The sequence below is a fragment of the Podarcis pityusensis genome (assembly GCF_964106645.2).
Source record: "Podarcis pityusensis genome assembly, chromosome: 6".
Taxonomy (NCBI): Eukaryota; Metazoa; Chordata; class Lepidosauria; order Squamata; family Lacertidae; genus Podarcis; species Podarcis pityusensis.
In genome coordinates, this window is record NC_138030.1 from 46,015,271 (window position 1) to 46,040,332 (window position 25,062).

Genomic DNA, 25,062 nt, shown 5'->3' on the forward strand with positions numbered 1-25,062 from the left:
AAGATCAGGTGACACCTTGTGTTCCAATTCGCTTCCCTCCCTTACAGCCCAACTCACATACTGAGGCTGGACTTCCAAGCAAGGCTGCATTAGAGCAAGCAAACCAAGCGGATCAACATCTCGGATGAATCTGGGATAGTTGTGAACCACCATATCCTTTGCATATACTGGTGATTATCAAAGGAACAGCTGGGTGAGTAACTATTTTGTGCATTCACCAAGGTCGTCTTTTAGCTCTAGAGAGGGAAGGTTCTGATTTTGCTCTGAAATTGTAGACTGTTGGGGTTGATCTTTAAACTTGGGTATACCTCCTTCATTTGGATCAGAAAGGGTCAGACTTAGACAATGAGGATGGAATATGAATCAAGGGGGTTGAATAAGTGAAACCTACTAAGTTCAGTTCTACAAAACTTCACTGCATTGCTGTTCATGTTAGAGAGAATTTCGGGCGTTCTGAATATTCTTCTCTAGTTCCCACTGCGTAAGTGTTTCTACAACATCCCCATATTGCTCCTGAGTGGGGAAAGGGCTGCCAAATATTTGCTGACCTGCAGGGGTATTTCAATCTTAAGTGCACAGAATTTAGAATATTAGACCTTGTCTTCTATACATATATTATAACATCCACAAAAAGGGTATTATTCCCATTGAAAATTATAGAAGGGTCTCTAACTAGCAGGCCTTTGAGATCTAAGCCCAAGGCCATGAGATCTGCTCACACAGCTGAGTAGATTGTATGATAGCAGTCTTTGGCTGAAACACTAAACTCTTAGGGTTGAGGGGTATGTTCCTCAAATCTTAACCTTAATGTTGCTGTGGTGGTGAAGAGGGAGTATTTGTTATGATGTGACCAGTTCATTCCATTAAAAAACTCTCTTGGTGATGGAACATTTTGACCAATCCGCTACTCTCTGGTTAAAAAAATCACTGCCTTTGAGATTAAATTTGTTTTGCAGTATAACAGGAGAGGTAGCTAGCCTAATAAATCTGTATTGACTGTCAATAAACCCATGATGTAACCTCCAGTTCATAGCAGAATATTTCAGACCTAGCTGATGCTGGAGGAGGAGGAGGAGGAGGGAAGAGGAGAAGCACACACCCACACACCGGACAAGTAACTTAATCTCCGCTACTTGTTCTCCACGGACCGCTACTTGAAGGAAAGTCACTTTTCACATACTAATTACACTGGGAATTAAAATAAAGCTGCAGTTGTAAGCATGTTTACTTGAAAGTTGGCTTCTTCAAAATCAATATGATTGACTACAGAGGAAAATGTGTTAACACCAGAGTGTTGAAGTGAAATATATTTTTCTCTTTCAGAAATCTGTCACTGGGGACAAACTTCTTGCCCTTTCTATGCCCCCATTAAAAAGTGATTTCCCCACCCTGGTGCTGCCACCAAATTCAGATCACAATTTGGTCTGATTGCAAGCTTTATTAAAGTAAGGTTACCAGACGTCCCCGTTTCCCGGGGACAGTCCCCAGATTTACATATCAGTCCCCTGTCAAAATCCTATCATTCCTACTGAAGTTGAAAAGTGTCCCCAGATTCATTGGAAAAAAATCTGGTAACCTTATATTAAAGTCAATTAAGACTAAGGCACAGAAAAGCCTTGCAATTGGAGATCAGCTTCACAGTACCTTTTGAGTTCATTCCAGGCCATATGCACAGCCCCCTAAAGGTTAGAGCAAGGGAGATTCCTATTCGTAGTTCTGTACCATATGCATATTTGCAAAATACCCTCCCTTTGCCTAAATTAGCAAAGGGTGATCACAGAACTTAGTGCCAAACTGGCCTAGATCGATATTGAAATGAAAAAAGCTGAAAGCCAGAGGCATTTTTATTAAGGTAGCTAGAAGTGTCTGCCAACTATGGTGCAGGAAGTGGGGGGAAGCTTTTATAGCCACACACCCCAAAATATTGGCACTTGTTCAGATATATCTTATGGCAGGGGGGAGACCGAGGGACAGCTACAGAAAATTTACTAAAGGTACACAAACCACCTGCCAAAGCAACAGCAGTTCCTCCATTATCCCAAATGCCCATGCAATCACAGGCAAAGAGATGCAGCATTTTAGCAGCATATCAATCCTTGCTAATGCCTCTCCCATCCTTGCTGTCTGCAATCCTCCAGCTTTGCAGAGCAACCATATAAATCCTTCAGTGAAGCAAACTGTATCTTTGCTTCTTGTACATGAGGGATGCTGGGACCAGACATAAACTTTATGAACATCATATTCTTTCAGGAAAGGAAATACAAGATTAAAAGGGCTCAGAGTCTGTGCACACAAGGATTTATGGCCTTGGTGCTAGAACTTGACTCCTCACAGAGAATGAAGCTTTTCATTTTCAGCACTCTGTCACCCAAGACAGTTATTCTTTCAGATGAAGGAAAAGGAGCCAAAGTAGATTTAGAAATACACTGAGGACTAATGCTACACATCCCATCTTTGTGCATGAAATGTCTGTATGGAAATAAGCAAAGAGCTAGCTGAAGTCAACCAAATCTTTCCCCAATATCTGCAGGGGGCTTTCGATCGGATACTAGGGCAATCTTTCAACAAAGCAACAGAGAGACCTGTCTGTCTGTCTGTCTGTCTGAAATGTCTCAGGCTGCAATGAGAGACTGAATTACACAATGGGGGAAGCAGATTTAATTCAGTTGGCTATTTTTAGGACTACCAAAGGGGCTCCATTTACTCTGCACTCTCAACTCTGCTGCAAATCTGGCCTTTGGGAATAGGCTAACTAACGTTTGCTTTCAAGTCTTAATATACATATATGACTGCAAAGTTGGATGTGTGACTATTTGTGCAGCAACGGAGACCACTGCTTTAACACCCTGCTGCTCACCAAAAAATAATCCTGCATTTGCCACGGTACTCATTGGCAACTTACTTTGCCCATTACAGTCCTCCTTGCTTCGTTCTGAAATGGCTTCCTTTGTTTGCAGTTTTTTGGTTTTGAATAAGTGCCTTGCTACAATGTGTGGCTAGTGGCTTGCTTAGTTCATCAGCTAGGAGCAAATTTGCCTAATGGGCTGTAATGGTACAAGTGGGAAGGGACATCATCAATGTGTTAAGAACATTACAAAGCCCTGCTGAATCAGACCAAAGCCCATCTAGCCTAGCATCCTGTTCATCCAGTGGGAAAGTCTGCAAACAGGACCTGAGTCCTCTCTCCACTCATAACTGGTATTCAGAGGCAATGGAGGATGCAGCTCTTATGGGCTGGGAAAAGATGGTGCCATTCATTAAGGGCTGATCTGGACTTCCTTTTGTGCTGCATTTCTCTTTCCTTTGTTCTCTTAATGGTCCATCACCCAAGCAATCTCCTCAACATAGCCTGGCTTATGTTTTAACACTTGCTGGATCCAGGCGTTAGAAGGATCTTGCATACAGCCTAGTCCCTCCCACCCAAACTCATAACAGTACGATAGGCTAAGCTGGCTGATTAGCTTACTGCCTCTTGGTGAAGCTGCCCATGGTGTCCCATCCAGCCACTGATGTAACAATTAATTTTGGAACTCGGTAAGAACAGAAGAAGAGCCCCACTGGATCAGAGCAAAGGTCTCTCTAGTCTAGCATCCACTTTCCCACAGTGGCCAGCCAGGTGCCCACAAGTAGTCCACAAAAGTCCTGCTGTGGAGCCCCAGTGACTGGCATTCAGAGGCCTGCTACTTCTGACAGCAGAGAATGATATATAAGGCATCCTAACTAGCCATGGATTGCTTTATCCTCAATGGATTTGTGTAATCTTCATTTAAAGCCATTGTCTAAATTGCTGGCCATCACCACATTCTGTGGTGGTAAATTCCATATTTTAAAAATAAAAAAAATCCTTCCAGTAGCACCTTTAAGACCAACTAAGTTAGTTCTTGGTATGAGCTTTCGTGTGCAAGCACACTTCTTCAGATACACTGAAACAGAAGTACTTCTGTTTCAGTGTATCTGAAGAAGTGTGCTTGCACACGAAAGCTCATACCAAGAACTAACTTAGTTGGTCTTAAAGGTGCTACTGGAAGGATTTTTTTTATTTTGACTATGGCAGACCAACACGGCTACCTATCTGTAACTGGATCCATATTTTAAGTGCATGGAAAAGTAGAAATGGATCTGAGGAGTCCCAGAGGCACTATTTTGTTGTATAAAGTGATTTTGTAAGTCTTGTGGAAGCCCAACTCTCAATGCTTTTAAGATAAGCATATTGACATATTGACATCTTTAGGGACTATGTGTGGATTATAAAATTAGATATTTTAGCCACTTAAATTATTTCAAACTTTAACCATTTTGTGTGTGATTAATAGCTTTGGGCGATTGTTTGCATTTTGATTGAATATGCCAAATTTCTATTCTATCTGTGTCTGCAACCTCTGGGAGGATAGAAACCATGTCTACTTAATGGCCAAGTCTAAAAAGGATCAGGCGGTGATATTTTAAATCAGCATATCTACCGTAATTGAAAAAAACTCTTCTTTATTTCAGTGGGACTTTCTTTCAGTTTGTCAGGCTCAAATTCATTTATTTAGAAAATGTCTGTACCGCATAACATTTTGCACAAGTGATTTGCAGACATTTTAAAGTACAAATACAAATAAAGATCAGGATGCAATAAATATATTATAATACATTTTAAAATGGCAGTATTGTGCCCCAACCCTCATCCTGTTTTCTTAGATGCCCCAGTGTATTTTACTAGATTGCACTGTGTGGATCTGCCCCTGTGCCTGATATTTAAGGCCGATTGTACAGAACCAGTTGCGTACATTCTTGCCCTCTACTGGCTAAAGTTAGTATATATATTTTTCCATTACTGTTTGGGTGACACATTTGCTACTTGCTTGACTTTAAAACAGAACACTTTATAACATCTGATGGATCTAAACATATAGACATGTGTAGGGTAGTTAATGTTTTCAAGAAGCAGGTAAATATTAAATCTGCAAAAAAAATAAATCAAAATTGTTCCCAAAGTGGGAGGATGTTTTATGACATGAGCAAAGTATTCCTATACACCATTTTTTGGTGCTGGTGGAACAATGCCAAGAGAACCTCTACCTGAGTCAGTGGACAGTGGAGGTGCCACTAGCCCTGAATCCAGCAAGCTCCTTGCCTGCACCGCTCCAAGTCCCACCCTAAGGCCAGGTGTAGCCAGATCGTATTGGTTGTCAGTACAGGATTCTGATAAATCCCAAACAATGAAGAAACAACACATGAGACAAAGTCAAAGCATCTGTTGAGCAGCATCCAACATGAACCAGATCTCGAATGGAAAAGATACATGGGTGGGTTGCCAACTAGTCAACCCAGCAGGGCTCTTTCACCTTTGACAGTGGCTCAACAAACAGCAAGGATAGTGGGTTCAGTGCCTCTTGTGGCACCAGCTCCACCTTCACCTGTTGCATAACTGTCTGTCCTGGAGCTTGCATAGAATAAGTTGGTGAGCAATCTCATGGAAGAACAGCCAAGAACATCCTCTAGTCACTGCTGCTGGTCATGGGGTGGGCCTTCCTTGTGGTCAGGGGTGAATGCTGTATCTTGGGAGGGTGCCTTGAGGAGAGCAAGGGAAGACAGACAGTCCACCTCTCTCTCTGTGTGCCCTCCTCGGTTTTTCTATTAAAAAAACTCAGATCAGGACATACCACACCAGTCAATAAAAAGACATCAGCAAACATTTTCCTTTCCCCCTTGCCTCACGAAGTCACATCAGGGCATATATAAATATATTGTCCTTGCAGGAGGAGGTTAAAAATAAAGAAAAGTACTGTCCTGTGACTTTACAAGGAAAAAGGAAACCTTTCCCTGTGTCATAGTGTTAGGAGATGTGGAACATCCTGATCTGAGGTTTCTTTCGGGAAGATGTGGGTGTGGGGAGGTGAAGTGATTCCATGAGGGAAAGGCAAAAACCACTTTTGTTGACGCCAAGATGTTAATGGGTGAGGAATGTCCTATGTGGGTTCCCCAATGTGTCACTTTATTGGCAGGGGACGTCCTGATCCTGGGGTCCCAGAGACAAAGTAGAAAAGCTCATTAGCAGCTCCCCGGTAAGCAAGTGGAGATTGTTCTCCCAACCAGGAGTCTCCATAAGGAGAGAGAAGGTGCTTATTAATAACTTTATGTTAGCTGGCAGTAGGAATGCCCTGATCTAGCTGCTTTCAGGGGAGCCACATTAACCTGATAGCTCTCCTAGGTCATGTTTCCTTACCTTTCTGCTCTGCCAACCTTATCCATGCAATCTAAATTGGGTCCACCTTGGACACATACCTCAGGCCTTGGAACGCAGCCCGTAACTATGTCTCTAAAAGTGTGTTATGTGGAATATGCATTCATTTCCTGGCTATATAGCCTTCCCTTAGCCCAGAAATCAGCACATATAACGCTTGTGAAGTGTCTGACCTTTATGGGAATTGCATTGGACGATGGAGAATAGGGAGCGAGGAAGCAATTTGTTCCTGTTTTCTGACCTGCTTAATTTATGCTTTAGGTTACAGAAAAGTTCTCAGAGGATTACTCAGCAGCCAGAAGGCACAGGCGCTTTAGAACTGAGCTCACTTGCTGGCGTGAAGAGCCTCAGGCCATCTTCTATTCCCAGCTAGAGAGAACGAAAGTCGGGTTGTTTCTCCATTCGTGGCTTAGCATCTAAGAGAGACGGGCAGAGACACACAGAGAGGTGCTCCAGTGCCTCTGCTGCACCATGGTGGTGCAGAATAATCTGGACCTTGGGGATTCTAGAAAATGGATTGTGCTGGAGCCATTTATCCACCAGGTTGGAGGCCACATGAGCATGATGAAGTATGATGACTACACTGTCTGCAAACCCCTCGTCTCCCAGGAGCAATGGTTCTACGAGACTCTCCCTGCAGCAATGAAACGATTCACACCTCAGTACAAAGGTAGGCTCAAGACCCCAGCATCTACTGGAAAGTAGGTCCCTTTGAATGTTGAGTAAACATAATTGAAATCAGGCCGCAAGATTCAATGTTAATGCAAGAAAGAGGGTTTGCATTCAGTGATTGGTGTTTATTGCATGGTTCCCAGAGGGGTGCCGTCTGTTGTTCCTCATCATCAGTTACCAAAGCTGAAAGAAAAGAGTGTGGTGGGGGGAACAGCAACAGTGGTGATGGACTTTGCCAATAATGCATTTTGGTGAGGAAGGCTTGCCATCCCCTTCTTCCCCATGCAGATTAGACCACTAATAATTTTTAATTTCTGTCTGATCAGGGTTACAGGAATTGTCAGTGCTCAGTACTCCACTGTCAGTGCTGTGCCTGCGTCAATCTCACAGTCACAGCCTGTAGCCGAAGACATTGTGCAAGCAGAACTAGAAACTGCTCGGTCTACAATTACACGATTGCTTTCTGCAGTACAAAAACACCTGTGCCATGGAGAAATTATTTGCTGCTGAAAAGTAGCCAAAATATGTAGGCCAGTTGTTGTTTGCTGCTTGTGAAGGAAAATGAAATTTGATACACAAGTGAAAACATGGGGCTAGATCTAACATTCGTCATGCTAAGGTTGTGTACGCATTACTGTTTACTGTGACTCCAATGGGCTCCCACTGCTGGTGTTTGAAGCCATGTATGTGTGACAGTAGCCACCATCCAACTATACCCTGTAGTTTACTGAGATTGGTGCACTTTCTCTCAAACCAGTTTCCATTTGATTTGAAAACAAAAACCATGATTAAGCTGTGAAGGTGAAAGCAAGAAGAGGTGACTTCACCATTATAAAATGTTGCCAACTTTTTGTACAGCAGGGATGGGAACTTGTAGCCCTCTGACCAATGGTCAAGGATAATGGGCGTTGTAGTCCAGCAGCATTTGGAGAGACACAGTTTTCCCATTGCTGTTTTATCAGGTCAGGCTACAACCCATACAGTGGTACCTCGGGTTAAGAACTTAATTCGTTCCGGAGGTCCGTTCTTAACCTGAAACTGTTCTTATCCTGAAGCACTACTTTAGCTAATGGGGCCTCCTGCTGCCACCGTGCCACTGCTGTGTGATTTCTGTTCTAATCCTGAAGCAAAGTTCTTAACCCGAGGTACTATTTCTGGGTTAGCAGAGTCTGTAACCTGAAGCGTCTGTAACCCGAAGTACAGTGGTACTTGCAAATCATTACTTTCATGCTAGCTGTGCCTTTGTATGAACAAACATCTGCAAGCCCCCAAAAAGGTTGTTGTGAGGACTGCAATCTCAGGTGGTCAGGAAACTTCACAGGTACATCTGGGAACGAGACATGAAAAAACAGGAGGGAAAGAGGATGGAAGACAAGAGGGGTGGATCAAGCTCCTTTCAAAGATACAGAAACAGGAAGAGAAGGGGAAACCCATTTACAACGGAGAGGCGAGGCCTCTGGTGTCCTCCTCATTTAGAATTTCCCTGTTGACACTGCAAATATCTCACTTGTTGCAATGTCTGTTTGTAAGTAATACTACCTGGGATTCACGGTGTTTATTTCCATTTGAGGAGGCCTCTGTGCACATTTCACCTCCCATAATGAGACTGCATCTGAGAATGAGACAAACAGGCCTTTAGCTGAGCATTAATAGACACACTTTTTGTTGATAAAATGTCTTTGAAACGGCAACGGCAACAGCTACTGTTACAAGCCACCCCAACCCTTCAGTATACATGCACTTTTAGTTTTAATTCTGACAATGAGTGCTACTTGTTGACAATGGTGGGTTGGTTTGTTCTTAAGGTTGCAATTTTAATTGTCCATCCCTTTCTTCTGAATACAGTGATACTTCGGTTTAAGAACAGTCCGGTTTAAGAACGATTTGGTTTACAAACTCCGCAAAACCGGAAATAGTGTCTTGCTTTGAGAACTTTACCTGGGTCTAAGAACGGAATCCGAACGGTGGAAGGGCACCAGCGGCGGGAGGCCTCATTAGGGAAAGTGCGCCTCGGTTTAAGAACGGTTTTGATTTAAGAACGGACTTCCGGAACGGATTAAGTTCATAAACCAAGGTACCACTGTAGTGTTCTTATGCAGTTACACTGTTACATTGCCATTTCTTTGTGATCTGGCACAGACCTTTCATCAAGCACACTGAGACCATTCCAGAAGCACTTCCATCCCCTTACTCAGCAATAATTTGATCTTTTTCTTTAATGAGACCCCAAGGATTCCCCTACAGAGCTAGGCTGCCACCTTGAATTGGTTTAGAGAGAAACAGGTGCTTGTTTGACAATCCCTCTTCTTGGCAGGAACCCCCCAAATCAGTGAAGTCTTCTTGCATAAGGTTAATATATTCATGTTGCTGTACTCAAATAAGCTGGTGCACTTCTGTGACTAAGAAGAGCATGACCTGGGAAGGCCAAATGACGCCTCTTCTATTAACTCACTAGGTGGTCTTCGGCAGGTCAACCACAGTCAGCTTCAGCTACTACTCCTCCCAGCCTGCAACATGGGGTTGTTGTCAGGATTACTGATAATAATGGATTGCATCCAACTAAGGTCTGCTGTGAGTAGGACTAGCATTGGATACAGCCCTATGTATGTGATGTAAAGCTTTAAAATACTCCATTAAGTGTTATATACAGTGGTACCTCGGGTTACAGACGCTTCAGGTTACAGACGCTTCAGACGCCATTAGCTAAAGTGGTACCTCAGATTAAGAACAGTTTCAGGTTAAGAATGGACCTCCAGAACGTTGAAATTTACTGCATGTAACGCTTTGAAAGAAAATGTAATGAAAATGATATATAGATGGTATATGACCCCAGTCAAACTTGCAAAAATTTACCACCTGACTGACAATAAGTGTTGGAAATGTAAAGAGTGTGAAGGAACATTCTTCCACCTCTGGTGGACTTGCCCTAAAGTGAAGGCGTTCTGGGAAATGATTTATAATGAACTGAAAAAGGTATTTAAATATACCTTCACTAAGAAACCAGAGGCCTTTCTTTTGGGTATTGTCGGCCAAGGGGTGGTAAAGAAGGACCAGACATTTTTTATGTATGCAACAACAGCAGCAAGGATACTACTCGCAAAGCATTGGAAAGCTCAAGATCTACCCACACTGGAAGAATGGCAGATGCAACTGATAGACTACATGGAACTGGCTGAGATGACCGGCAGAATTCGCGACCTGGGAGAAGAGAGGACTGAGGAGGATTGGAAGAAATTTAAGAATTATTTACAAAAACATTGCAACTTGAGTGAATGCTAAACAGGATGTTAGATCAAAATAACTGAGCACCACTAATTTAGATGATTTTAAGAAAATAAGTGAGATTGAGAAAATATACCGGTAACTCTTTTTGAGAACTAGAAGACTATGAAACATAGAAGGGATATAAGAATGCAAATAAGATAATAAATTGCTGACAAAATGTTATAACGATGAAAGTGGGAGCGGGAGATGTGAGGAAGTCCAAAGAAAATGTGAAATTATGTTAAGATATATGTTACATTGTTTATTATGTTTATTTTTATTGTAAAACCCAATAAATTTCTATAAAAAAAAAAAAAGAATGGACCTCCAGAACGAATTAAGTTCTTAACCTGAGGTACCACTGTACATGCTATTTATCATTAACCAAAGGTGAATGTGAGCTCTCCCCCCCTCTCCATTAGCAACTTGCTGGAAGGCTGTGCTTGTTTAGATGTGAAATCCACGGTCTTAGAAAGCAAAGTCATGGGGGCAGGGCAGGCAGATGGAATCATCATCAGTCTAAACAACATTAACACTCAGCATTGATCTTTGCCCATTTCCTGCTCTCCTAAGTCACATTGTAAGGTGAGCCAAGATACAGGACACCAGGCATCTTGTCTGAATCTAACTGGCACTGGGGATCATGTGTCTAGAGCTGACATCATCTCCTCTCTCCCAAAGAGGTAGCGCATGCTCGAGAAGGCAAATTCCACTATCTCTCAGCTCACCAAACAGTAATGCTTGCTCTAAAGTGCCAGGTGGGGGAAGTTCTGACTTCTTTTTTAAGCCTGGGAGAAGGAAAAGTTATTCATCTGATGCTGAAAAGACTTAAAAAGCTACCAGGCTAACCTCTTCCATAGCTAGGGGTTCATGCCTGGAAAGACCCTCTCCCTCACTTCACTGGGTGGGGGCGCTCAGAACTGGGCCTCTGAAGAGGACCTCAAATATATTGGCATAGCCAATACTTAACTGAGGTTCTGCCCTCTCTAAGATGAAGCCTGCCCCCTCCCAACATAAATCCTGGCTACGCCCATGTATACAGGAAAAAGTGTATATGAGCATATAACACCCGTGCTTCCCTGTCCTCACTAGCTCCCAAACTGTTTCGGAGACCAATTAAAAATGGCAGTGTTGAACTTTGAAAGAATTACAGTTTGGGACCAGGGTACCTGAAGAATTGTCCATCACCACTTGAAGCTACCCAAACCTTAAAATTCTCTTTGAAGGGCCTTCTCCAGATACCCCTGCTGAGTGAGGTACAGTGGGTTTCTACTGGGGAAAGTGCTTTTTCAATGGTGGTACCCTAGCTGTGAAATGCCAGCCTTGGTATCTTTTCTGATTTTTAGCTGTGATCTGGTTTTCGGTGTTCATCCTTACATGGGCTTCATGGCTGATTTTATGTTCTTTGTTTTCTGTGGATGAACATGTTTAGTGTGTTTGTTTTGCTTTAAAGGATTTTATAGGGTTGTTGTTGTAAATTGCTTTGGGACTTTTCCTGTGTGAAGCAATTCATAAACTGGATGAGTTGAACCGCACTGAATTTTTGGTGCCAAGCAAAGACCTTTTCCTGGGATTTTTAATCAGCTAGTTTCTGAGTCCCTATTACCTGTCCCACATGTTTTATTCAAATGTATGAAATTTTAGCTTGTTTTTAATTCTATTACAAGCTGCCCCGAGAACCAGGCTATTGGGAGGCCTATAAGTACTTAGGAAAGCATAGAGACGCTTATACATAGTTAAGAGATTAAAAAGAAACAAATTAGGAATCTAGAAGCATGCTTCTTAAAATCTACAAACAAAATTTTGTTACTCTAATCTACACAGACCCACGATAAAATGTGTTTTGAATGAAACATCTGTGAAAGAAGAGAGAGCCTTAAAGATCTAAAAGAGCTTGTAATCAATACATTTTCAAAATAGGATCAGGGAAGTGAATTATCAATATGTATTATGGGATAAGAGGCTCTTAAACTGATATTCTTCTATCAAACGCTTTGCTGCCTGCCTTAACCAAAAAGTTATTATTTCGCTCACTCCCATTATTTTTTCTAAAGCACGTTAAAAGCAGTTCAGCTCACACACTTCCTCCACTGTTGTTAATTAACTTCCCCCTAGTGACTGTAAGTAAAGCAACAGAAGACAACACTGCCCCAACCCAAACTCCTTATGCCTCCACCTCTCTCTCTCTCTCTCTCTCTCTGTGAGGCAAGATAAAAAGCATTTCCCTCATGTCCTGGGCTGGCAGATTTCCATGGAAGCATAACATATAGAGGTTTTAGAGACAGCACCTGCATTTTAAGGCTTCTCTTTTAGCTCAGCCTCTTGCCAATATTTTGTCTTGGATATGCGAGGTGTTCCCTATTCATGACCTAGTAAAGGCAACTAATGCTCCCTCAATGGCCATTTGAGAAAGAGCCTCAGGATGTATCTCTTTACTTTAAAAACATTTTTACATTTCCACAATTCCAGTGATGAAGCCATGAACCTTGTCTGAGGATCAAGACCCCTCTGCAGATTTTTGTCTTGTCTCCTGCCTCTTTCTTTAGTTTGTCTTGTGCTGCTGTCTGCATGCTGACATTCCCCATTTCTAGAGTTGGGGGAGGAAAGGAAGGTAGAGGAATTTTCATAGCGCAAGTCTGCTCCCAGGATGGGTTGCACCCAGCCTGCTGCCTCAAATGGCCACAGGATTGTTTACTCATGAGTAGGTCTGCCATCAGTTAGATGCTTCAGATATAAATATTTTGGTCAATGCCCAGTAGAGAAGATAAAAAGGAAACAAAGCACATAAAACACAATAATATTTGTTAAGTAGAATATTAAATGTGTAGTTTAAAACAATGTTGATACTTTAAAAAACAACCAATGAAAAATATAAAATAATTATTTTTAAATGGTATAAAACAAGGTAAGGCACTAATAATTCTAAAAGTAATACAAGATACTGTGCAACAAATTTTTAAATTTTAATTGTATATTTTACTCCCAGAGAGAGGCACTTTTGGGATTTCCTGCCTCAGCTGCCAAAAACACTTGGCCAGCCTTCATTATTATTTACCTTAACGTGGAGGGAGGGGGTGCCTTTAGCTGTTCAGCCTCAGACAGCGAAATATATTGGGCTGGCTCTGCTCTTTTCCATTAGGCAAAATGGTAGCCTAAATGTCAAAAGGAATACCTGTCCACTCTCTGGCTTGGATTCACCAGTGTGGCTGGACCTTGGTTCTATTTTTATACACCCTGAAGGCTTCACAGAGGCCTAGGCACCATTGCGTAAGAAAGCCATTTTGCAAAACTTTGCTTGACTATTGCTACAATCTAGGCTGCAACCATATGTACTTGGGAGTTCAGTGGGACTTACTTCAGAGTAAACATGCATAGAATTGCAGTGCCTGTTTACAGAGACGACAGCTCCTTTTATGCATTTCCAACAGGAAAAAATGACCTTGAAACAAGTTTGCTTCTCTCTCTCTTTCCCAAAGCTGCCTACTGAGAACTACTGTGAAATTACAGATTTGTTTTTCAGGCCAGGTTCTGCCCAGATTCATATTGCACATGGCAGTAAATAAATGTGCCTATTAATTTAAAAATATACACACAAGAATGGAGCTAGGGAGCTACATAGCAAAACAGCTTCTGAGAATTGCTGAGATGCTTCTAGCATGCTGATACCTTCTATAAATACTCTCTGCCTGACTAATTTGCTATACACATACCCCAACTGAATCACCAGGGGTACCAAAATGAAGGCTAAACCAAGCCTTCAGGATGTAGAAATCTGGTAACAGCTTTTGCCCCTTCGGTGATACATTCTAAACTGTAGCAAAGCCCATTGCAGAAGCTCATGCACTGAAACCAAGTTGCATGTGCTGGTGGGTTTTTTGATCATATGTTGCACATACCAGTGAACTGAAGTGCCATGAAACTCTTGGCTAGTTTTGTTGCAAAAGATTAACACACGCGTGCCCCCCTTCTCTGGAATATGTGACAATTAATTCTCTAGCCCATTCTTCAACTGAGCTTTGCCATAAAAATACTGGTTGGCCATTCCAATTAGTATACACCAACTGCATCAGGTCAAGAGAAATAGGTCGTATTTGCAAAAAGTGTGGGTCCCAACCAATTGGTCCCAAACCTCCAAATGTAACTGTTGAGACATGGAAATAAAGTATAGGGAAGTGGCTCCCTCATTGCTGCTTTAACCTATGAAAGGTCAACTCACCTTGGATATGTCAGGGTTTTGCCACTAGCTTATTGATCATTGGGAACAAAGTTTAACAAGTATAGTTAGGGTACAGAACCTCTCCTTCAGAGGTTTTCAAGAAGAATTGAGCTGGCATTCATTACAGATGCCTACAGAATAGGATGCTTTGCCTCAGATTAGACTGCATGGTCCTTCAGATCCCTTCCAAAATTTCTGATTCTGTTCCAGTGCATGAGTTTTAGGTTATGTTTAAGACTTCTTGGTCTTGGACAAAATAAGTGTTATGTTATGCAGCCATTCAGTGTCTACTCCCTCCTCCTTGTTTGGCAAACACACACACACACAAAACACTAATTGATTCATGAACAAAAATAGATCTGGTGTTCCCCCCCCCCCTTAGGGTATATAGCCAGAGTCAGGACCAAGAATTTCTGCATGTTGAGAGCATGTTAGTTCAGCATTCCCAACACCCCATAATCAAGAGGTGGAAATCATACTGATCTCAGATTGTCCAACACTGGCCAATTCTGCTGAAAATAAGAGACCTTTCAGTACTTCTGTCTCTGCTTTTGGTTTAACTCTGCAGCACAGAAGCTATCTGCTATGGGAGCAACCATTCAAGCACAGCCATATATCTGTGCTGGTCTTATATTTTGAGCAGCTGTGAAAAAGAGGAGGGCCCCAAGAGTCTTAATGCTGATCACCAAGAGACAACAGCTGCTTAGGATATCTGAGTCAAGCTAGGGAAGCATCTTGAATGTGAAATAAATGCAGAACTAGGTTAGTAGAGTAAGAAGATGCTGTGCTTTATGAGCATTTCCCCCCCTGTAAGACAGTGGACAGATAACAGCTCCTGGAGTTAACGGTGCAGGAGATTGCCTACAAAAATACATTTAGGGTGCAATCCAAACCCTCAATCTGCCCTGCTGGAGGGGGATATTGGATGGGGTAGAAGTCTCCATCCACCCAGCCCACAATAGCTCTGCCAGCATGTGCAAAGAGAGCTCTGTCTGCTGAAGCTGCAGGTAGGTGGAAGTTCTGCTGGTGGGCTTCCAGCTTCTGGCAGCTTAGGGAAAGCCCCAAAATGGGGCATTGAGGGGCAGGTGAGCTACTGAGCAGGCTCAGGATCTGCTGCCTCCTTAGCCAGATGCCATTTGATGGCGTCAGGCGCCATCCAGGCTCTGTTCCTCCATCATATCTAACCACTGCTTGGCCGTGGTTTGGATTCCTCTGCCACTCATCAAGTATTGACAAAATCGGGGGTGTTGGCTATCTCCAGGTTTTGGAATAGAGAAGAAAACCAGGTCCTCATGCTTCATCAAATCTCCTGCACTCGGTATCTGTGGAAGGGGCTAATATGTGGAGCAACTTCTGTAAAATGGCTGCCAACACACAGCCGCAGGCCAGAAGGGCATCAGTTGGCAACCCTGCTCTGTCCCGAGTTCCCACCAGAAGATTTGGAAGCCTCTGGGCACTGCTGTGAGCAGCTCAAATGGCCCAGAGGAGTCCTGACTAATCCTCAAAGGGCAGTCGCTATGCAAAAGACTCTTCAGCTGGCCCTGCAGTGCGGAAGTCGGAGCTGGGGATGAAAAGCGCAGTGTGGCTGTGCCTGAAGGAAGAGGGACAACTGCCGCTGGCCTTTCTTCCAAAGGTCAAAGCTGCCTCCTCTGCAAGCCATGCCCGAAAGCAATCTGTCATTTGAGATGTTCTGGGCTGCAAGTGTGATCACTCAGGCTTTATTGGGAGTGGAGTAAATATATAAAAGGTTACCCATTTGGCACTTCAGCCATGTGAGTCCCATTAAAGTCAGCAGGAAGGAACTTTGCTGAAATACAGGGTGCAAGTCTGGCACAGTAGATTAGGGACTCTCTCTTTGGGGCTGCCTTGTCACCACCCATGGCTTAATTCTATACCCTAGTCCTGATTTTCACAGTATGGAAGGGCTCTCCAGGTGGTTGCCTCGCAGCCCCAATTTGGATGTAGGATATTGAAGGTTTATCCATTCATACAGGCCACAATTCTTCTGGTATAGCACCACTTGCAAACCTGAGGTTCTGCCCTTCAAGGGGGGGAGAGGGGGAGAAAGGGCATTTGGGCTGGAATTTATCTGATCTCTACAACCAGCCCTTCTTAGATGAGTCTCTTGTCTTTCTTCCCTCTTTCTCTCGCTTTATCACCTTTGTTCTTCCTTGGGGAAAGGACATGCCATTTTGGCTTATGTTGTTTCTCAATGGCCTATATAAAACAAAAAGAAAATGTGGATGCGGGGGGGGGTTGGGGGGGCGACCGCAAAGTACTCTGCAGATAGTGCAAGGCAGCTTTTTAATTGTGCAAGCATGCGTTTCAAAAACCACATCAATACAGCATCTGTTTGTTTCTTTTTACAACAACAAAAATCTCAGCTGAAGCATCACAGGTGCAGCAGACAACTAATTTGGAACTACTGCCCTCCCAAACTATTATTACTGTTGTTATTATTATTGCATTTATATGCCATCTTTTATCCAAAGAGCTCCAGGTGGCATACATGGTTCTACCCCCTCCTCATTTAATCCTCACAACAACCCTCTGAGGAAGCTTAGGTTTAAAGGCAGCGACTGGCCAGGGAATTTCATGGCCAAGTGAGGATTTGAACTCTGGTCTCCAGCACTCTAACCACTGCACCACAATGGCTCTCACGGGTTTAAGGATCAGGGATAAGAACAGGCATTCTGCCCATGGACTATTCTGAGCTTTTAGCCTTTGGGACATGGCAAGTTAAAACCCAAATAAACAAATGAACAATAATGAGGGCTATTTTGGTACGATACCATCACACTTGTTCCTGCTTAGAATATCCTGCTCTAAAATATTCCAACAACAAGATCTGCTGTCTTAAGTACGCCAGACCTTGCTTTCGTTTTCCATGGTGTTTTATTTTAGGGCAATACCTATTGCCACACATGTGAAATCTGAGCAATGTGGGTAAGGGCCTGTGCTATCCTAGAACATGCAAAGCAGCAGGTCTCATATATAAAGGAAAGGCTAAAGGGTAGATAATAAGACCACTTACCACTGCTTTCGTCCCAGTTACAGATGAGAGGGCAGCCGAGGTCGGGGGGGGGGATGGGACAACACAATCAAGCTTTAAGAATGCTTGTAAGATTTCAGGAACTGGTTTTTTAATCTGATTGCCTTATTTGAAGGTTCGGGTTCTGCACAGGAACAGTTACTAATAGTGAAGTAAAGTTGTGTATGGCAGGAGAGCCATGCCTTAAAATCAAACTGTTGCTGAATTCCTGTAAAGCGGGAGTTCGGGTTAATTTGAAGTGCAGGAAGAGAACACTGAACTCATGCTTTATTCTCTTAAAACACTTCCCCATGCCATTTCCCCCAGTGGAAATACTGGATGTAACTTCCACTGAGAGAGAAAGAGATAGGAAAAGCAGCTTCAGGTTAAGGGATGGTTCAGCACTCACTTCTCTCACACACACACACCCATGCTGCACTTAGGTCATTTGCCCCACGCTCCAGTTTATAGGATAGATTTCATATGAAGTACAGTGTTGGAATGGAGATGAAAGGAAAAGGCATTTCAGAGAGGTCAAGTACTGTTTTCTGACGCATGCCAGGGAACATGCTTGAGTCCTGAAAGTCAAAGATCTAAATAGAACTAGCTTAGAACTGTCTGTAGCTTCTTCCTATGCAACTACAAATGCTTTCATAAGTTCTCTTCACACAATATAGCCACACTCCCCACAAAGAGCAGGTTCATAGTCTGAGGGTGCTTCTGGATCCATCTTTGTTGCTAGAGGCCCAGGTAACCTCCAAAGCTAAGTGTGCTTCACGCAATACTGCTGGGACAGCTCAGCTGGTAGAGCATGAGATTCTTAGTCTCCTGAGTTTGAGCCCCACATTGGGCAAAAGATTCCTGCATTTTTTGACCCTTGTGGTCCCTTCCAACTCTACAATTCTGTGATTGTATGATAGCATCCCAAGAAACCAAAGTCATTTCATTTTTGCCCTAACCAAACGTAGGTAATGGCTTCACAAATTATCTATGGCATACTAACCAAATTCACAAACAAAGGATGGGATCCAACATTGCATTGTGATGAATGTTCCATCTGCACAAGCATTTCAGCTTGCCAGGTGGAACAACCCCCCCCTCACCCCACCTCATGTGCTATTCTTAGGGGTTCCCCTGACTTCCCTAGAGCTAATTTGGGGGGGTCCATTGGGGAAGGGGAATCCCTGTTGTGCAAATGGGGTTTATTAGGTGAATTCCACCCTAAGTAATTTGGAGGAAACCAATATTTGCAGAGGTTCTCAGTGGAAGTAAATTGCAAGGGTAACTGGCTGTCTCGTTAAAAGTACTTGTGAACCTTTTTACTCCTCCCAGCACTGATATACTGTACTGCAGGTGAACTTACATCTCTCACATTTTCATTTTTGTCTTTCCTTTAAAGGTATTGTTTCTGTACACCTCAAGAAGGACAGCATGGGCAATTTGAGCCTCATAGCCTGCCCGCAAACGGATAACCGCAGTTCCCTGGACAATGCCTCCAAGGAGTCTTCAATGACAATTTGGCAGAAGCTCAACCAGGCAAACACCAGCAGTGGTGACCACACGTTTGTCAAATGGAATCATGGCCCACTCACAAACACCGCCAAAGACAGGTAAGGAGCCCACCTCCAGCAAAACATGCACCTGGGCAATTCCCCTGCTTCACAAAGCAGCAGTGAACACACCTGGGTTGAACTCAGGTTGTCCTCATCCTTGAGGGTAGCTCAAGAAATGGGAATTCCACAGGGAAATAGGAACTGCACATAACATTAGTCTATCCCAAGGGATGCAAAAGCACTGAGAGCAATTGGAAACGCATTCAGCTTTCACACTGAGGGACGTAACTCTTTTCAGTGGCAAAGTGCTTGTTTAAAGCATCACATGTTGAACAGAAGTTAGTGCACTTGGCTTCAGTAAGGGGCCATATTTCCTTCCCTCATAAACTAAACCAGGAATGAAGAACCATGTTGTCTGAGGGCTGCATTCCTGTCTGGGCAACCTTCCAAAGGGCCGCATGGCAGTAGTGGTTGGGGCCAGAGAGGAAACTGGACACGGCAATGGATGTAAATGTTACCTTTGTTGGGTAGTTTTTGCACACACCTTTCTATTCTCTATGCAGACATGCAAGAGGCACCATCAGAGTTCAAGGACGCATCCCAGCCAGGCTTAGAAATATGCACTAAGTTTTACTGGTGTCACTGGCGCTTACGCATGTTGAACTTACACAATTTCAGCTTTGCATGATTGCAAACCAGCCGGTCGAAATCACACAAATCAAATGCATGGAACACAGAGAGCTTCAGAGCTCTTTCTGTGCAGGGTTTTCCCAGTGCATAAAAAAATCCACCTGAGAGCCTCTCGGGCAAGGTGGAGAGCTTAAAAGCCTTGCTGGCAGGGTAGGAGGTAAGACCAGCATGCCATCTCCATAAGGTAAGATTGCCCATGTGGCAGTTCCAAAGGGTTGCTTGGACTATACATGTTTTTGTGTATACATGCCATCTCCAGAACGTAACCCCTGTGAGTTACCTGCAAACATGTTTAGGGTCAGATGATAGGCTATTACTTCTAGATAGTAGGCTAATCATATCCCCCTCCTTTTTCTTTTGCATTGTGAATAGCTGCCAGGGGAAAGCGGTATTACAGACAGACCTTCAGTACCACAGAGACGTGTCTTCAATTATGGAGGATGCCAATGGGAACCAGCCAGAAAAGAACAGCTATAATCCCTGGGGACTGTACTGCCATAAACAGCATCTAAACCGCATGTCTTCGAAGTATAATGAGAACAAACTTCATCGTATCTTTTTCCTAGCTGTTTTTCTACATTTTATTTTATTTTTATAATCCCAAGGTTGCAATGCAGAACTCCCAGTATCCCTTTCACTTTTAATAATAGATGAGCATTTCAACATACATATATATATTGTGGATAACTTGTTCTAATTTTAGGCTCTAGTAGTACTGGATAAAATAGAAATACATAAGGAACAATCCCGTACAGTTTAGTCATAATAAGTAATGGTATTTGTTTCAGTGGGACTAGGGCTGGAACACTTACTTGGGAGTAAGTGCATGGAACTCAATGAGACATACTTACAAGCAGGCAGGTATCACAATGTTAGTCACAACTAATATATGCTGGATTTTGCCCACATTCCCAAGCTCTGTATGAACCTTGTCTCAAAAATACTGAAACAATAAATCAAAAAAATGCAAATAAATGTTTATATTATTTCTAGTCCACCTTATAACAGAAGTTCTCTGTCACAATGTGCCATGTTCACAATATCGGAGGGAGGAGAATTGCATCTCATAGATTTTTAGCTTCACTGTTTTATTTCGTGGATAGGAAGCTGAGTTTCAAAATATGAAAAGCTGAGTTTTGCACTCCTCTTATATCACTTTGACAATTTTTTAAAGCTATGCATTCAAATGTAAAAGTTTCAAAGGGAAGTTTTAAGCAGTCTGGATTTGCCCTGATTTTCCTTTCAGCTCTACTTTATTTTCACTCAGTGGAAAAAAAGGGGGGGGAGTCTACATGCACAAAAATCTGTCTGAAGTCATGTAAGACCCAGCTCCTGATACACATCTCAAAGCCCAATCATGTAATAAGAACTTCCTAGCAACCTTTATGCATTGGTTGGTGTCCTTTATACCTGGAAAGCCTCCACCAGCCTTTAGCAGTGACTGAAAATGATGGACAGCTCAGAGGCAGTAGAACACCCCCAGGATAAATGAGTTGAGATGGAAACAAAAAGCTGGTCAGGGGAGCTAGCGCAGGTGGACTGCAAAGTTTTGCTACAGTTGTAAACCTAAGTAAAAAAAATTGATTTCCTTAACTCATGTGTCCAGAATTTTTGTTGCTTGAAAATGTGGTATCCAAATATAAATGCCCTTGCATTCTGGACTTAAAGATGGGAACCAGACAGCATGGTGATGATGCATCAGAAGAGAAGAAAGCACGCCAAATAAAGAAGTGTGAACAGAGCACATCAGCATCCCTTGGAGCCCGTATTTGTGGGATGCAGGTAAGAACAGCTCATTCTAGTGTTTCAAAAAAAGAAAAGAAGCACACAGGTGTGTCTTCAGAGAGTACATTCTTCAACAAAGAAATAGGGCTTGGAATGAAACTATAATATATACCAACTGAGAATGTAGTGTTAGAAAAAATAACATTATTGATTTTACAGCTCAGCTTTAGCCTATTTCCTTTGTAAAAAAAAAAATTGAGATAATAAACCTGAAATATTTGTTGATTTGTGAAGGTTGTCTAGCATAGAAAGGTGAAAGATACCTCCTAAATATTATAGCTTTTTTAGAAAAAACACCTCCTACTTCTTTATGCAAAAACAGAGTACAGTCCTCATGTTGTTGCAAATCAGTAACAAAATCCCCTCAGAGTAGCTGTTGTTGCTAAAACAATTAAGATTCCTGTAACACCCTAAAAATAAGAACAACCTATCAAAAATAACTTCTCAAATGGCTAATGTGTTGTCCTTTGTTCTTTTTTCCCAAGGTCTACCAGGCAGACACAGTTCAATATCTCTGCAAAGATAAGTACTATGGGCGGAAACTCTCACCAGACGGCTTCAGGCAAGCCCTCTTGCAGTTCCTTCATAATGGGAATCGCCTCCGAACGGATCTTGTGGAACCCATTGTGTCTCAGTTGAAGGCTCTTCTGTCGGTCATCAAAAAGCAGAACTCTTACCGGTTCTACTCCAGCTCGCTTCTCATAAACTATGAGGGACTGGAGAAAGCACCACCTTCAGACAATCACCCTCAGGGACACTGTCAGCATAGTAGCTGCTCTCTTCCACATGGAAACAGCCACCCCAAAGTGGATGTCCGTATGATAGACTTTGCTCATACAACCAACAAAGGCTCTAGGTTTAATCACACCGTCTATGAGGGACCAGATCATGGCTACATTTTTGGTCTAGAAAACCTAATAAAAACTTTTCAGAGTATCTGTGTGGGAGAATGACAACGACTGAACTACCAAGAGACCTTGTGGTTGTAAAAGGCACACCCCATACTTCAGAGCAATGGCTCTCCCAGCAACTATGTCACAGCCAGAGTTTTCAGGGGGTGAACGGATGGCATATTAGGAAAAACTCTGAAGATACTACATCCTACTGTGGATTACACAGAATCCATCATACCTGCGATCCATAAGAAGGTTATTGCCCTTCCTTGTTTTAACGTTGTCCATTCATATCATTTCTCAGCTAGAAGGAAATTTTACTTGAAAATCATTTTAGGACTTGTTCGTAAAGCACCATTTAGACTTGCAAGGCCGACAGAGGCCAAACACATGCCGTGCTCCTGAAGAGGGTGGTGTAGATAGTTTAGCAAGTCCTTAAAAACCTCCAGCTTTACATTTTAATTCACTGTTTGATGGGCCAAGGACTTTCAATAAAGCAATCAGATGACAACCATGCTCCACAAGCTCAGCCGCCACCAAACTCTGGCACTTTAAAAATGGGCTGTAGATCAATTCCTTGATTCTTTATATTCCATACCAGAGTGTGTGGGGGAAAGTATTCTCCAAGGAATCTATGTGTCAGCTGAAAGGAGTGAGTGAGTAAAGCAATAAAAAGCAGGCGCAGAAGCAGGCAGGGGCGAGATAGCCCCTCCTGGAATAAGGCAGTGCTTTCAAAGGTTCTCTGATGGAAGAGCTAGAAGGGCTGTTACGGAGAGGGTGCAAAATCTGTGGAATAACAGTCATAAATGAATTCATGTCATGGCTTTTTATATTGGAGAGACGTCACCTGAGGAATTAGACAGGCCTTGAAGACATGTGTGCACAGATATCAGGGTTAGGGCCCAGAGGCGGAGCTAGCTGCTCCGGCACCCAGAGCGGCACACATGCTGTGCACCTGGGGTCGGGGCCATGGGGGCAGGGCGAGTGTCTCAGGGGGAGAGACGCCCATGAGGGCAGAGTGAGCTGCCCATATGGAGTGGAGCAAGCCACCCATAGCAGGCTGCTTTCAGGGGGAGAAGGGAGTTGCGCTGCTTTGCCAGGAGCCTTCCTCCCTTCCCTCTTCCTTTTGCCAGCTCAGGGGAGGCTCCCCTTCCCCCCAGGAAGCAGCCTGGGGGCAGGGGGCAATGGCGCACCGCCCAAACGCGACTCCCAAACCTCCCCCAAGTTGTCAAAACGAAGGGGGAAGGCCGCTAGCAATGCGGCGCACCTCCGCCCCTTCCCCCGATGGCTCGGGGTAGGCTTGGGAGTCATGGGTGGCCGCCACGTCGAATGTCACCCCCCTCAGTGATGACACCTGGGGCGGTCCGCCCCCGGCCCCCTTCCTCTGCCCCTGTTAGGGCCCAAGTGTCATCGAGATGTTTTGTGTTGCATTTCTGTGCATGTGTGCAAAACTTGACAAAATGTTTACAGACTTTGTTAATCTTTGTGAATATGGAACCACCAAATAATCGATTCCTTCCTGTGTCCTATGTCACATGGGAAAACTGTTACAATATGTTTAAATAGAGAGAAGCCCAAAATGGGAATGTCAAACTGTAAATAAATTGCATAGGCCGTGTAACAAACTGGTTAAGTCTGTGTTTCCTTTCTGCTGTTTCTTAAAGATCTGTTGGCATTTGCATAATTGCTGTAAAAATCATCGTTTCCCCTCGTTTAAATTTCAGACCTCCAGGGAAATCCTTTTGCTGCCTATGTGTTGCCTGTGGCTTGCGAATAGCCGCAGATTGTGACAGGAAGATTAAATCATTAGGCCCAGTACATGCTCCGCTTAGACTGCTACCCAGCTGCAGGAAATTGCTAAAAGAAGTAGTTCACGATACCAAATATTGCTAACATGCAACTGACAGTGAGCATCCGGAGCAGAATCATTTGAGCTGTCAAAGTCTCCAGGCACAAATAGCTGTTGTCTTCATTTGCACTGCTCATAGAATTCAAATCCTTGTTACACGTAAAAAGAAAAAGAAAAAAGAATCACTCTTCCCCACCCCTTCAAAAAGTAATTAATGCAAATCGAAGTTTCCAGAGGAATAGCCATTTCTGTTGCTGCAAAAACAACCAAGAGTATTGTGGAGACTTAAAAGCTACAGGTGCCATCTGGCAAAGTAGTACTCAGAGCAGTCATATGGAATCTCCATACATATTAAAAAAAAAACTGTGAAAATGCGTTTTTAAAAAAACATTTTGAAAAATAAATAGAATTCTGCATAGCTCAGTGTCGCCATCTAGTGTCACACTTGTATATTGCACTTTACAACACATTTAAAATGTTTTATTTGCAGAGTAAACCCACTGAAATCCATGGACTTAAGTTAACCAAGTTATATCTATTGATCTTAATGGGTCCACTATGACCACCAGATACCATCCTAGCACATTTTATTATGGCATGAAGTTTCATGGACTTGAGCCCACATCATCAGATGCAAATGTAGTTCATTTGCCAAATGTAGTTCATTTGCCAAGAGTCAGACAACAACTGTGCATTTTACATATTGTGGGCTATCCAACTAGCCCTTCTGTGTTAACCATATGGTTGCATCTTGTGTGGCTGTGCAGGTTAAGATTGCAATTGTGTCAACATTTACTTTGAAGTAAATCCCAATGAATTCTTACTTTGGAGTAAGCATGAACAGGATGGTACAGCATAGCTGCAGTCCTGAACTTACTTC

The 25,062-nt window shown here is 43.0% G+C and overlaps 1 protein-coding gene and 1 long non-coding RNA gene across 3 annotated transcripts in view; both read left to right on the plus strand.

Annotated features, from left to right (window-relative positions):
* The window catches only part of LOC308479482, a 418,695-nt gene that overhangs the window by 381,380 nt on the left and 12,253 nt on the right, over positions 1-25,062 (plus strand). The gene's annotated exons all lie outside the window — the stretch shown is intronic.
* On the plus strand, positions 43-23,958 carry IP6K3 (inositol hexakisphosphate kinase 3). 2 transcript variants are annotated; one of them, XM_081010462.1, is made up of 6 exons: positions 43-193; positions 6,491-6,899; positions 18,812-19,022; positions 20,028-20,206; positions 21,262-21,437; positions 21,926-23,958. In XM_081010462.1, exons 2-6 carry the CDS (start codon positions 6,701-6,703, stop codon positions 22,391-22,393), a joined length of 1,233 nt encoding a protein of 410 aa, XP_080866588.1. In that variant the 5' UTR covers positions 43-193; positions 6,491-6,700; the 3' UTR covers positions 22,394-23,958. The 2 variants fall into 2 exon arrangements, with proteins under 2 accessions (XP_080866588.1, XP_080866589.1); XM_081010463.1 differs by lacking the exons at positions 43-193; positions 6,491-6,899 and adding an exon at positions 17,402-17,501.

Excerpts from the sequence above, each read along its gene's own strand:
- IP6K3 (XM_081010462.1), top strand. The coding sequence starts at position 6,701 with ATGGTGGTGCAGAATAATCTGGACCTTGGGGATTCTAGAAAATGGATT. Across the intron at positions 6,900-18,811 it reads ATTCACACCTCAGTACAAAG|GTATTGTTTCTGTACACCTC; the intron begins GTAGGCTCAAGA and ends TTTCCTTTAAAG. Across the intron at positions 21,438-21,925 it reads CCCGTATTTGTGGGATGCAG|GTCTACCAGGCAGACACAGT; the intron begins GTAAGAACAGCT and ends TTTTTTCCCAAG.